The sequence below is a fragment of the Gallus gallus genome, chromosome 2 (genome assembly GCF_016699485.2).
Source record: "Gallus gallus isolate bGalGal1 chromosome 2, bGalGal1.mat.broiler.GRCg7b, whole genome shotgun sequence".
In the NCBI taxonomy this organism is placed as follows: Eukaryota; Metazoa; Chordata; class Aves; order Galliformes; family Phasianidae; genus Gallus; species Gallus gallus.
Window position 1 is genome coordinate 66,952,203 of NC_052533.1, and position 15,436 is coordinate 66,967,638.

Below are 15,436 nucleotides of genomic sequence, written 5' to 3' on the forward strand. Positions count from 1 at the left end.
GAATTGCACCTACATCCAAGTCAAGAAGTAGAATCTAAACTACATGTGCTAAAAGGAAGGTACTGTAAGCTCTTTTGTTGTGTATGCTGTTACCAAAATGTAAGCTTTTATTGGCATTAGAAGGCAAAACTTTCGCTACTGTATATCAGCAAAATCTGAAAGGAGACATTTGAGAAATATACCTACATTCTGCTAGTATTGAATCATGCTCTAACTGAAAAATCATCATTTAAATATCAACTCTTTCTCTATTTGCATGAGGCAGTGGAGAAGAAATGTACACTGAGGACAGCTTCACTATTTGCTTATCATTTGTGATAGTTCACTTGGTACCACTCAGCAAGAGCCTTGGAAAAAAATGCTTCAAGTCTTCAGTCTACCAGTCAAGTCCATAACTAAGCCCAGAGACCTAAGAGGTATCAAAAAAAAAACAACAACCCAAGATGGAATAGTCATTGTTTCTGATACCTACACCTCTAGAAAAGATGGTGCTTCAGCAAGTACTTGTGAAGAATTTTATGAATGATCTCACCATTACTTCACCTAGATGGAGGTGATAAGATTATCAGTGCAGAGGATCGTCACATCAATCAGAGCAGACTGGATATCATTTTAAGACTGATTTCAATTAAAATAGATATTAATTATCCCAGTTCAAACAAGTTAATGGAAATAAAATGTGCTCATTTGGAAATGCATAAAATATCTCTAATCACGTGAATGGCTCAAAAACTATTTATTTACACCTCACATTCACAAACAAAGAAAGAAGTCCAGCAATGAAAAACGTGGTAGGTTTAATATTATCTCTTCACTTTTGTTAGAAGTGATTACCTGTGACTATAAAAGCCAAGTAGTAAGAAGAAAAAAAACATTTTTAACTTTGGTCCATAACAAAAGGGTAAAATATCTGCATTTAAAAGCATGCCTTTCAACTCATGGGCCAATCTCACACATATATGAGGTATGGGGTGGTTACGAACACAGACATAACTGACTTTCTTTTCATAACCAACAACCTTAAACAAAGCAGGACTGTTGCAAGTATTCTGCTGGACATATCAAATAGGACTTCCAGTTTCAACAAACTGAAATGACATGTATTTCAAAAAATGACACATCCTTAGCATGCCAAGAAAACAACAAAACGGAACTAAAATTACCTTGACCAACAGTCTACTTTACTGAATCATTTTGCCTTGCCAGATAGAATTACTGAAAATTTTACTTTATTTTTGGGCATAAATTTTTATATCTGAATGCACCGACAAACATAAAAGGGATTCTCCATAAAGGAAATGGTAATAGCTGTGCCAAAGGTCAGCTTCTACTTATCAGAAGTGAATGAAAGAACCATGAAAAAGCAACCGGGTGATGCTAGCCAGAGATTTGAACACAGAAGACACCACAGTGCAGGTGACTAGATTTTACAGTCTCTATTTAAACATGCACAAAATGGCTTAAGTAATAAAAATGACTGTGCATTCTCTTGTGCATTTTAATAACGAACAGAAGTACAAGTAAAAAATACTAAAAGTTGGAAAGGTTAGTTAGTGTTAATTAATATTAATTGTAATTAATTACTTAATATAAATTAATATAAAGGTTAGTTAATATAAATTAATGAAAGCTGATTGCCATATATTTAGAATATCAAATGTTCCCTGATTTCACAATGAATTTAAGACTATGCTTAATGCAAAGCATTTGAGTAGACCTGTAATTAATTGAACTGCAGCCAATCATGAGTCCTCTGTAATTACTGCTTGAAACACTGCCTGATTTCTATTGAAAAGAAGTATTTTTTATCTGTGTCAGTGCCTGAAGGCTATAATAGTTGTTACCTTTGACTTTTTTTCTTTTAAAATAACTTCTGTAAAAGTACTGGTAGGTTTTTCTATAGCATTCATCAATGCTACATCAATGATGTTCCAAAATAATTAATGAGCGTATATTATATCAACATATTAATAATTTGTTTGGAGCAGACACGACTAAAACTGCAACAGGGAAGCAGTTATCTTCATCATATTTCTGCTCATTGGACAACAAAGTTGTGGGCGATGCAGTGGTAGACGGCAACGACAGTAAGTGATAAGGAAGAAACTGAAGGGGAAAGAAAAGCCTTATTCTAATGAAAATGAATGTGCTCTTTTCCCAGAACAACTTTCCAACAAGACTATATCCTATTTGTTGGCTATCCCCTTACAACCTCATAAAGAAATATGTCTATAGCTTCCCCAACAACAACACTCCAGGGCTTCAGTTGCGTATATACCTTAAGGACTATTTAGCACGTAGGAAATAAAACAAAAAACAACCAGCAATGGATTAATGTACATTTTTAAAAATGATCCAAGTTAAACACTTGTAAGAATCTATACCTATTTGAAAGAAGACCCCTGGGAGAATGTCTGAGGAAAAGCGTACGCCTTGTGTGTTATAAAAGGCACAAAAATGAGTCAGACTTAAGGCTTGCTGTTGTACTATATTTGAAAATACCTAGCAGATGGTTTACTAGAACTTTCTGCAACAAATAAAAGGTAGAAATTACTCTCACAAAACAAAATAGCACTCAGAAGATTCACAGATCATAAGTGCTGATACACTGCTTTTCCTCTTCCAAATCAGTGGCATTGATCATCTATGATACCATCCCTTGAGACTTGTGCTGGATCACAGTTACGTAAAAGCGGAGAAAGGGGAAGTAAGAGGCTATAGTCATTTCTTCAGAAATGTTAACATTTACTGACAGAATGTTAGGACAAAACTAATAACCAGTCCAAAATGTTCACTGTCTACTTAGTTCTATTTCTCTCCTTTCAAACACTGAATGAAAATCTTTCTTCTGAGTGAGTTACATTTCCCTATGTTTATTCAGCAGCACAATGCCGCTGTACCTGACTCTCAGTTGCTGAATACAGCAGTCCCAGCTCATAAACCTAATCAAACACATATTCCAACTCTTCTCTCCTAATATAAACCAATGTTTATGACTCAACTCCTGCTTGTGCTTTGTAACCACCAGACTTTCTCCACTCCAATACATACAGGATACAATCTCTCCAGCGTCAATGAGAGTTTGGTCATCAACTTTCATGGGATCCGGAGTTGACCCATAATGTTTTATAAAACAACAAAAAGGAATGTATTTATGGTTTTATTATTATCCCTACTAAGGAAATAATGAGAAAGGAAGGATTGTACATGGCCTAGTCTATATGCACATGTGTTACTTGTATTAATATCAATGGGATTTAAAAGTACATATGGAGAGGATAAGATGTATCCCTATGTGTTCAGCCATATGCTTAAGGAAGCTCCCCAAATGCTTGTAAATACGATTATGCTTGCTAACATACTATGTATTTATTTGAACAATGTTAAATCTCTAAGCCCTACTTTCCAGCCCATTAAAGCCTCAAATAATTGTTTATTTCCAGTTTAAAGTTACTCTCTTTCAGCCATTAGAAGGCTGTCTGTAATCACATTTCCATGATATTTGGGGAATTAGAGAATTGATAATAACTCTCCCATTATCCAAAGGGGTATCTCTGGGAAGAGAAATACTCAAGATGAACTATATTTTAGTGAGGAATTCTTCCAAAAGATTTTGGGACAGGCCCAAAACATGTTAACTGAAAGGTCTGGAATGCTACTTACACAACAAACATGTGTTCGCGCTGTAGACCTCAGACAACCACATTCCTTCTGGAGGCCAAAGCCATGTTTCTGGATAGACTTGCTCCCATTTTCTTTTTGTTTTTGAAGTTTTGGAAACAGGACAAGGGCCTGACCCATTATGCACAAGAGAGTTATTCCAAATTTCCCATATAAAAGAAGACATCAGAATTCATCCCACAGTTTATGATTTGGTGCAAGCTGCCTTTAAATGAGGCAGCTGAAATATTTATGGAATATCCTATGCATTTAGTAAATCATATTGATATAGTTGCAACTATTCATTTTATTTGCCTCATCTGTTTCTTCCTTTCAGCTGAGCCTTGGTAAATGATTTTGTGAACACTTTGTTATAGTTTTATCAATAGAAAGATGATTAGGAGGGTTTACTAGATTACTACCTCAACTAATGTTGAAATCACAAATATAAAGCAATTTGCATAGACACAAAATGAGGACATTTGTCATTCTCTTAGTACATGTGGCATGATATGTACCATCTTACATGTAAATACAGCACAGAATCAAATGGCAACTTTATAGCCAGCTGCCAAAAATCACCTTTTTGCTTACTTAGCACAACTCCTTTAGTGTTTACCTTTTTTATATCACCCAGAACAAAAGTGTATATTGTGGTATCATCATTTCATTTCCTTGGGGCTTTTTTTGACCACAAACAAGATTCAGGAGCTCAACATTGACTTTATCTTTTAAATCCCAAATTACAATAAATCCCCAGGTCAGGCTTTCTTTTTTCCTACTGAAATACTTCATACTTTGTAAAACAGAAAAACAAAACAGTCGTCATTTTTTTAAACTACATCAATGAATGGTGAAGCCAGATCCGGTTTCCCAGCAAGGCATTTTTAAAAGACAGAAATAGACCAATGAACACAGGAAATCTTTAAGCACCAAAATGGGGACAAAAGCCTCCTGGGGAAAAGACAATATTTCCTACATGGTCATTCATGTCTCCTTGTCATACAATACAGGGGTATTGTTTGTTTGTCTGCTTAAGTAGATGCACTGAATAAAATTAGAAACAACTCCTGACTATGAAAACACTTCAAATGCTAGATGCAGACACATACATGGCAGAACTGAGATCACAACTATGTTCTGATGCTTCTTTTTTAGGTATAACCACATCATTTTGATCATTAATATCACTTTTGATCATTAATATCAACATCATTCTTTCCACATTATATATAATAAAGGCCACCAACCCCCTCCAGCACAGTCTGTGACTTCAGGCCAGCTTGCATATTGCTGGAGTCTTAATACTGGTCATACAAATTGTGAAAACAGTAGAAGAAATACTCTAAAATAGCATCAGTTTATTGTTGGTCCCTTCCCCCAAGGGATTCAGTAAAGGAATGTAAACCCAAAGATTTATTTTTCTGTTCAGGTCATGCCTGGGGTAGACTTATGCTACTAAAGTCCCTAGCCTGAAATCAAGAGCAACACAAAGTTAACAAGTCTCTATAGGCAAAAAAATCCTGTAGCCCTTTGTGGATCATGAAGTTACAGCAACAAGAGTTATCCTCACCACAATGATGATTCAGAACAAGGCATCTGACCCACAGCTTACCTCAACGTAGTCCCTGGCATGGCCCCAGTCTCTCTTAGCATCCAGATTGCCCAGGCTGAAAGAATCCATCTGTCCGAGGTGAATCTTTGCCACCGATCGGCTAATTTTTCGAGTAACGAAATTAGCTCCTGGAATAGAAACAAAAGAGAGCATCAGTATAGTCACAGTGGCAGATAATTGGCTATGAAAAATACCAAGCAGCTCGCCTCATTTCATTCCCTTCATTCATTCCTCTCATACCACCTAGTCCCATGCTATCATTTGCTTGAGCAGGCTAAGGAGCTTCCAGTGCAAGTGTCACATTAGCTTCACTTTCGCAGCAAACATCTTTCTTTGTGGGACTTCTAAGCATTCCTAATTTGCTGCCTCAGTGTTCAGTCCAGGCATAAAGCCAAAGAAAATCATCTGGAATGTCAGTACTTAAACACAAAATGCAAAAGGTTACATAAAGAAGACAGACATCTTAGGCCACCCTTGGGTTTTTTTTTGTTGCCATTTAATTTCTTCCATTTTATTTTTTAAAGGAATGCATACATCTAAACATATTAGTTTATTAATTTTTTAAAAAAGCGTATTAAATAACTATGATGGTTAAACATACTCCATATTTCTAATTCTTTGGGATTCTCTCTTCCTCATTTTGAATGACGTTATGAAACTGTGATTTCGCCTTTTTCAACTGAAGGCTGTACGTTATTTTTTATCAGGCTTCAGTATTTCGTTCGCTGTCTTTCATTGGAAAAACGTGTGCCCATTTATGTCCATGACTGACTTGTTTTAAAAAGTACTTGCTTTTAATTAAATTTGCATCCTTATTTTTAGATTATGGCCGCTGTTTTTCTAGAATGTGGTCAGCAGTTTCCTCAAAAGCAGAGGAACTTGAATTTAGATGATGAATATAGGCTAAACGAGCCCAATGGCATCTGAACACTAATGGGCCACAAAAATTAAAATTACATGCCTTTTTAATAGCTAAAAAAATATGATTGAGTGGTGACAGATGATACCACATCCAACTGGAACGCAGGAAAGTTAGTGAAAGTGACTGCACTTGTAAAATGCTCGTAGCAAATTTTAAAAGCACAAAGTAGTGCAGCTTGTACATTCAAGGCACGCTTGGTAGTTTTTTCATTATAGAAGACTTGAAATATGCATGTGAATATTTTCTATTTTTAGTCAAACAAATGTTAGGCTGCTACAAAATTATTACATAACGAGAATTGTGTGTTTCAGACCACTTATTTTTGCTTTAATGTCTAGAGCATTACAGATCCTTTCTGTATCATTTCACTCTGACAAACAAAAAAAAGAGTGCACTTTTAAGCACAATATTAAAAGACACAGGTAAATAATTCAGAGCTTATCACAGGGTTAATATAGTATTTTAATTTTCTGTCAATTATCAAGACTGTCAATTCAATCATTGTTATCCGATATTTAGAATATATCATAACTTTGTGCTTGTTTTTTGAAGGATTAAAATCATATAACTTCCACATTCCTTGAAAAAAAGCACTGATATAAAAAGCAATTTTACAAAATAGAGTGATTTGCAAAAGTTCACTAATAAAAATATACTTGCGAGTCTTTATTAAATCAACGTTTCTCAAAAATTGGTCAAATTGGCAAGATGAAAGCCTAAGCCATTCTTCTCAGCAGGAGAAACAGAATTATGCCAAAGATAAACCAATGCAAACCACAGGACCAGCACTACAATTCTGTTATTTCAATTTCTGAAAGCAAAGTGTGTTTCCCCAGTTCCTGGTTGGCCAGGCTTGCAGCGAGAGTGGAATTCCGTGTGAGAGAATCACTTTGGTTAGCCTGACTGGCACTTCTCCAGTGATTTTATTTTTTTTTTTTTTTAAGCTATCAGAGTAATCTTCATATGGATTATTACTAATTTATTTAACACAGATTCAACCTATCACATAAACATATTCAGGAGAGCTCTGAAATTTCTTAACCTTCTGCAATGACATAATTTCAGTTTTTATTATTATTCTGTGAATAACAATTGGAAGAGAAACTTTTTTTGATGGGTAAAGTACACAGTCTTATGTTCCAGGCTGCAAATGATTAACAAGGAAACCCAGCAGCTTTCAACACTACATTCCCATTTGCAGTTAAAGCAGTGAGAGTTCTAATCATCATCTGCATTAGAGTGAGTTTTACTGTCAACCTCCACAAATAATGAACATCAGTTTCCATTTTTTATACTTTCTTAGTACAAAAAAGAAGCATAACAGGTAACGAGTGTGTGTGTGTGTGTGTGTGAGGATGATACAATCAACTTAACTTGAAATGTATAAAAGTATGAATGATATTGCAAAGGGAAAAGGATTCATCTGGCACACCTGATAACTGGAGAGAAACTGTCTTTAAAGATCTTCAAGAAAAATCAGAATACACCTCCAAATGCACAAATTAAAGAGCACCAATAAAGAGTGATGAATGAAAACCTTTATTAATCACAAAGACTTTAGTAAAGGTTCTTGGAAATGCTTCAGCACTGAAGTTGTGGAAGAAAATTACGCTACTGTTCATTTCCAAAAATGTGATCAGAATTTTTCTTACGTAACCAAGGACTGAATGGCACATTCCAAGAGCATTTAAATGATATGGTTCATAAATAATGTTTAAATACTGATTCTCTTCAAACACAGTATCTTAAAATATCCCATTACATTTCATGTTTGATCCCATACCATTAAATGCATGTCATAACTAGAAATTTAGCTGATGTCCACTGGAGTCGTACAAAACAGTTAAGGCTGTGTCAGCATTTCCATCATAAAGCTCTCTCCTAGGGGTTTGCAATCAGGCTATAAAGACGTGCTTTGGCAGACATAAGGCCCCTATCCTTGGGAATGATTCTATTGAAAGATCTATGTGGATTTCTACAGTTATCTTTGTATAACCGAAGACAAACCTTTGTATAAACATCTTTCTTCCTCAGAAGATACTGAAGATTTAATTTTAATGTTAAAAATACACAAACGTTTTCCTCCATAGAGGAAACTTTCCATAGAATGGAAAGTTAGTACCAATAAGAGTATCAGCAGAGCTGCTGCTATGTCAAACACTTCATTCTTTAGGTTGACTTTCATTGGGTCTAGATGGTACATCAGCTACAAGGCCATTAGCTATCGCAGCTGTGTAAGGCTTACATTCTTAATGCTACCATCATCGCCATATTGTGTGAAAACTAGCTTCAGCTGGTAGGGAAGAGAGAGGCCAGAGTCCCACATTTGTCTCCTGGCTTTGTACCACTTCTTCAGTTCTGAGAGGCTTTGGAAAAACACACCTCTCTGCTCACACCTACTGGAATGAAAGTGGAGCGACGAATCACTATTAAATACATGATACATTTCGACTTACTTATTCATAATATGCGAGGGTAGTGCTGTTCTGGGAGCTCACTATCCTACACTGTCCTAGAGACCAAGAGTCATTCTTACTCCCTCAGAAGGGCTAAGCACACTGTACCGACTATCCTAGTTATCTAGGGAGAAAACACTTCCAAACCACTATGGGTCAAATTGCGTGGCTTCATGTTACTACCAACAGCGCTGGAATTACTGTAGTGCCACACAAGAGGTCTCGCCAGACATGGCAAGGGTTTCATTGGTGTGTCCTCACATTTCAGCAGTTCCTTGGTTGAGGACTGCCTTTCAAGAGTTTACATTTAAAAAAAAAGACCTTAAGCTGAGTTTTCATGATATTAACAGCTCTTTCAGCCCTGGGCATTAGTTCAGATTTGTTTTGAAAACCCAAGCCCTCCCTCTGAGATCATCAGCATTCCAACAGGAACCATAAGGTCTGATTTATAACTCTGTTTACCTTAGTCACCATTCTAAACAAGGAATCCTCATTAGGCAGACCTGATCTGTAAAACACATACCCAGACAGTAAACGATTGTAGGAACAATATTGCAATAAGAAGTACAAACCAATAGCTTGGACTCTGCAGTCCAGGCCTGCTGCCTGCTTGGCCATCTGGCTCAGGGCAGCTCATCCCTCTGAGAAGGATGCTGCATATATCTGGCAAAGATATGGTTTAAAAAACTGGAAAAACATGTAAAACTAATGCTTTAGATTGTACACTCTCAATATACCTACAGTTTCAAAGTTAGATACCCTGAGAGAAAAAAAACAGTGCACCTCATTCTTTTCATCAGCACTAGGATTTCACCCTTCCTGTATTATCAACTGGTGTTTTTATCAAGATTCAGGCGTTTATAACAAGCAACCAAACAGATGAAGCAGTGTGATGAACTCCTGTTACAGACACTGTTTTTGTTTGTTTGTTTTTCCAACAACCATTATTTTCCAATCGCTCAAAGCTACAGATGAGAGTCAACACACGGTGAATAGTGGTCTTAGAAAGACTGCTGTTCCTGCATAAAACTAGTTATATCTCACATAAGAAATATCCATTTTAATTCATATCATAGATAACAGACAATCTAATATCATTCAATAGCAACATTTGTCAGCTGAGATGCAGTACTATTCTATTTGAGTTTCCATAACAACTTTTTCTTCATTTTGCATGTAATATGACAAGAAGTTTTCTGTCTTTAAAGATGCTGGCACAAGAAAAGGGGGATTTTTCACCCCCCTCCTAGATTCTACAGTTCTGGCATAGATTCTAGTGTAAGTCCAACGTGTTCAAACACATTGTGTACCCGGTGCTTCTACTAACCCAGGGAAGCATCTATCTTTTAGCATATATGTTGTAAACGATACATTTAATGAGATCATTAAAATCATTTGATTGCCTGAAAATCCATGCTGCTCATAATTTCCATTCTATTAGAAGTTTTTCCATTTTTTTTTCTGTGGTAAGCTAAAATGAAATGACAAAGTAGCACCCAGTTTTTCTAAGGAAAGAAATCCAGAGTCTCCATTAGCTTATACTGATGAAAATCAGCACAAAAACTCCAAAGTCAGTGGAGTTATGTTAATGTAAGCCAGACAAAAAATCAAGTTACAGATCTTTGAAGCTTCCAGTTTGAGAGATTTAAATGGAATTTTCAACTATATCTTAATTGAAACAATTGATAAAGCAGCTGCTTAGTACATGTTAAACACAAACAAAAGCATTTGAATTGTGAATCAACTCTCATTTTACAACAGCAAGTTGTTCTTCTCATAATAAAAAATACACAAATTAGAAACATCCCTGTTTGGAAACAAAGGAAACATCAATTCTAATGGTGATTTTTTCCTTTCCAGATCTTCATACTATCCTACTAATTTCACACTTGAATATGGCTACATTGGGATGAGCTTGCCAAAAAGTCCACAATCAGATTTCTTCAAAATGAAATATATGTGAAATGAGGGCAAAATGATTCATAAGCAACTCATTGTAAAGTCATGCCCTGCATGGGAAACATCTTCCTGACCTCAGTAATAAATCATTTTATTTCCTGAAACATGAGATACAGTGCTTTAATCCTTACATTTTAATCCAGTATAGCATAGCCGGAAATATACTTCATCATAACATCTCTAATCTCCTTCTCTGTCCCTTAAAACTGTAGTAATATCTTATGATAGTAGGTTTCTTATATTTATAATACATATATAAAGAGTAGAGTATCTGACACATTTTCAGTTTATGTAATCCTAACTATTTTCCAATAAACATGTGGGATCTCTGAATAGGTAAGAATAAGTTACTGATAATAGGCCTCTTTCTACAAGTTATTTTTTATCTGTCCCCCTGGAAATAATCACGTAACAATAAAATTCGCAGGTTGCAAATTGAAAGCAACTGTACAATAATACAAGAGAAAATTCTTCCTCCTTATCAAGGGATTCCAATTCAGTATTTCATTAAAATGTGTAACTTCAATAAAATGGTATTCATATAGGAATATATGCTTATATATGCTCAGAGGAGATGGAAGCAGATAGGTAAATGTGCACAGGTAGGATGAATCAGCAGCAGGAGGGCGACAAAATAATGGCATGGCATACACCCTGCTCTTCCAACCCAAGAGCATATTGAAGACACTGGGATTGATGAGGGCAACAGCAGTTCATGTGAACTTGGCACAGAGGCAACAGCAATCAACAGTTTTCATAATTGGAGGGGAAAGTGAGAGTGGGAGACACTTACTTTGTAAGGAATGACAGAAATGGGGAGGGAAGGCAGAAAGACGACCTTCCTTTTTCCCGGGGGGCAGAAAGATAGCTTGAAGCCTACCTTCATGGTATGGGACAACTAGCAGCACTGTAACAGAGAGGCATGAAAGTGGGGCAACAGATGTACCAACGGCCATGAAAACTGGGAATCAGACATAGTGTTTGCCACTAGGCCTCACCACAGCAATCTACATTCCTCAGTGATTTAGTGCAGCTAAACATCCACACTGGGATTTGTCAGCAGAGCTTTAAGATCTCTCCACAACTGTTTTGCATACAGATAGATATTTCCACCTCTGCACAGAACAATGACAGGATGATTTCAATGAACACACGACAGCAGTTCTAAACATCGCTGCAAAAAAAACCCCACAAACATTTAATTAGCGGTCAGTCTGTTAGACTGATAGACTGACACTATTAGATTTCACATTAAAAAGACCTTATTCAGGATGAAATACACACATTGGATCTAACTGATGGTCTGGTTAAAAGGATACGGCGACAAACCTGCAATAATAGCTGGACACAGAACTGTTATTTTAGTATATTTCCTCTATATAATTTTTCTTAAATTAAAATATTTTCCCTTCAGGAACTGTACGCTGAACAGGAAAAGGTGAGGCATCAAAGATTCTTATAAAGGAAAAACCAAACACGAATACTGAAAACAATATGTAAAAGTGTTATTCCTGTTCCCAAGTTTATGCTCTTAATGGCACTTACATAAACAGAGCAGCGTTTCGCTTACAGAAAACTTAACCTTTTGCTCCAAACTATTCCCTTTGATTTCTTAAACACAGTTCCTATACTCTGTTTTTTGAAATAAAAGCAAAAGAATTTAGCCACTCTGATTTGTTCAATACTCACTTAAGACGTATTTTTTAAATTGTGCATCTAATATTTTTGAATTAAAGCACTGATTTAAGATGTTGCAGAGTTAGATGAGTTCTTGAATGCATGAGCTATGGGTTAGCACTAATGTGCTTGCTCATCAGCACAGTTTCCTTATACTGTTTAGGTGTGCATAAACAATTAGAGTTAAGCATACGCTTTGCTGATCTGGGGCTGCAATAGCAAGAAATGGTTGCAATCAAAAGAAAAATCCAGCATTTGTACAAAGTAGAAATATCATGCAGTCTAAGGCAATGAGCACAAAAACTGATTCTAACTCAGCCTGTTAAATAACTGGCAAAGTTTGGACATCTGTGTCCCCAGCAACTAGTAGCACGTCAAGAAAAGTGCTGTTTGATGGCTCAAGCTGAGACATTCAGCCTTTACTTTAGCACTCCCTTGAGAACAAGCAGGCAAGGCTTTTAATCTTACCTGGTGACACATGACTGACTAATACAGTTTCTCAGACCTTCTGACCTTTGAGGGACTATGTCTGGTTGGTCCCTCAGTCTCTCCAGGTGGTTAGGACATTAGTTTGTGGGAGGTCACTGTATAATCAAGACTTTGCACAGGTCTTTTGTGTCTTTCTATATACTCTCATTTCTGCCAATTTTTAATGTGCAAATTTTTGAGTGTAAAAACTGTAATTTCACTTAATTTCAACTTTCATGCACTTCTCCTAAAGACAAAAGAGACTATAATAACAGCTAGTCTTAAAACCAATCACTTTGCTAAGTCAGTACTTATGTATTTTCTCGGAGAGAGAAAAATAGGCTAGCTACAGCCAAATAACTCATATGAAACTTTGCCTCCTACACAAACTAATAAGCAGTTCTGGACAGATTCGACACTTCCACAAAATCAAGGTGTTCCTAAATCCATGTACTTCCTTTTTGAGCTCCACTGCTCAACCTCTTTTTTTTTTTTTTTTTTTTTTTTTTTTTTTTCCCTTAGAGCTTTCTTCTGAATAGCTTTGTGACAGTGGTAGTCTTTAAGGCACTCCATGGGAAGCCTTTAGTACATTATTTAATAAGTGCATCTCCGTTGACCTGGAGCAGCCAAGGCAGGGCCCTGAAATGCTTGAGCTGTATCTCTGGAGGGCTGGAAATATCTAGAGGCAAAGAGCTCACCAAGGAGAAACAAGGGACTAGGGAGATATGGAGAGGAGGAGAGAGAGAAATCTCAGTTTCTACAAATACAGGAAGCATAGTTTTTTTCTAGTACTTGAACAGGGCATGTAAAATGCAAGGCACTATATTTCCTTCCATCTTCTTTTTATGAGTAGAATCATAGAATCATAGAATTCCTCAGGTTGGAAAAAACCTTAAAGATCACCAAGTCCAACCACAACCTAACCATACTACCCTAACTCTAACAACCTTCCGCTAAATCATGTCCCTGAGCACCACATCCAAACGGTTTTTAAACACATCCAGGGCTGGTGACTCAACCACCTCCCTGGGGAGCCTATTCCAGTGCTTAACAACCCTTTCTGTAAAGAAGTTTTTCCTGATATCCAACCTAAACCTACCCTGGCACAACTTGAGGCCATTTCCCCTCGTCCTGTCACCTATTACCAGTGAGAAAAGACCAGCTCTGCTCTTGCTGTAAGCACCTTTCAGATACTGGTAGAGAGCAATAAGGTCTCCCCTCAGCCTCCTTTTCCCCAGACTAAACAGCTCCAGTTCCTTCAGTCTCTCCTCATAGGGCATATTCTCCAAGCCCTTCACAAGCCTTGTTGCCCTTCTTTGGACCTGCTCCAGCACCTCAATGTCTTTTCTGTACTGAGGTGCCCAAAACTGAACACAGTACTTGAGGTGAGGCCTCACCAGTGCCGAGTACAGGGGCAGGATTACATCCCTAGTCCTGCTCACCACACCATTCCTGATACAAGCCAGTATGACCATTGGCCTTCTTGGCCACCTGGGCATACTGCTGGCTCATATTCAGCCGACTGTCCACCAGTACACCAAGGTCCCATTCCATCAGTCAGCTTTCCAGCCACTCCTCCCCAAGCCTGTAGGGTTGCCTGGGGTTGTTGTGACCAAAATGCAGGAACTGACACTTGGCCCTATTGAAACTCATACAGTTAACCTTGGCCCATCAATCCAGCCTATCCAGATCCCTCTGTAGTGCCTTTCTGTCCTCAGGCAGATCAACACTCTCTCCCAACTTGGTGTTGTCTGCAAACAGTGCAGTGTCAAAGGCTTTACTGAAGTCCAGGTAGACCACATCGACAGCCTTACCTTCATCCAGTAAGCGGGTCACCTTGTCATAGAATGAAATCAGGTTTGTCAAACAGCATCTACCATTCGTAAACCCATGCTGACTGAGCCTGATCCCCTGGTTGACCTTTAACCGGACCACAATGGCTCCTGAGATTATCCATTCTATAACCTTCCCTGGCACTGAGGTGAGACTGATAAGTCTGTAGCTACTAGGATCATCTTTCCAACCCTTTTTGAAGATGGGCATCACATTTGCCAGCCTCCAGTCCACTGGGACATTCCAAATTAGCCAGAACTGCTGAAGGATGATGGAGAGTGGCATGACAACCACATCCACCAACTCCCTCAGCACTCTAGGGTGCAGTCCATCTGGCCCCATGGACTTGTGAAATTGGTAATTGGATTCTCAGCTGGGATGCTGTGAGACATACATCTCTCACATTGCTGATGATCCCAAGAATTCAATGTATAAATCAACTGATTGTCTGCAATTACCATTATGAAGATGAGCTGTTGCTCAAGCTATAGATAACCCTTCAGCCACAAAACAGACTAAACAAGTAAACAGATGGCTCTGGCATACGAATCCAAAATACTCTTCAAGCTGTGATAGGCAGCATGCAGCCAATCTGATGTGCTACTAGCAATATCAGAAGGGATCTCGGTGCTTTCAGCTCAATCTATCTGCCCCAGCTGCCCCAGTTTCCTCAGCTCTGTTTCTACACTGTTTCTGAGAACAGAGCAGGACAACACTAGAAGTCATGATCTTGGATAAAACCAAAACAACAATCTTCAGATGCAGTATTTTAACAACATACCTCCATGAAATGCACTTCAAAGTAATAATGCAGAAAGAACACCCAAAACCTTAAGGAAAACCTGC

General features: G+C 37.6%; 1 protein-coding gene across 4 annotated transcripts in view; it reads right to left on the bottom strand.

Annotated features, from left to right (window-relative positions):
* GMDS (GDP-mannose 4,6-dehydratase) overlaps positions 1 to 15,436 on the bottom strand; it is a 393,387-nt gene that overhangs the window by 219,983 nt on the left and 157,968 nt on the right. For all 4 annotated transcript variants that reach the window (XM_015282187.3, XM_046937855.1, XM_046937856.1 and 1 more), the window contains exon 7: positions 5,276 to 5,403. In XM_015282187.3, the coding sequence (XP_015137673.1) occupies positions 5,276 to 5,403 (128 nt within the window). The remainder of the gene's footprint in view (positions 1 to 5,275; positions 5,404 to 15,436) is intronic.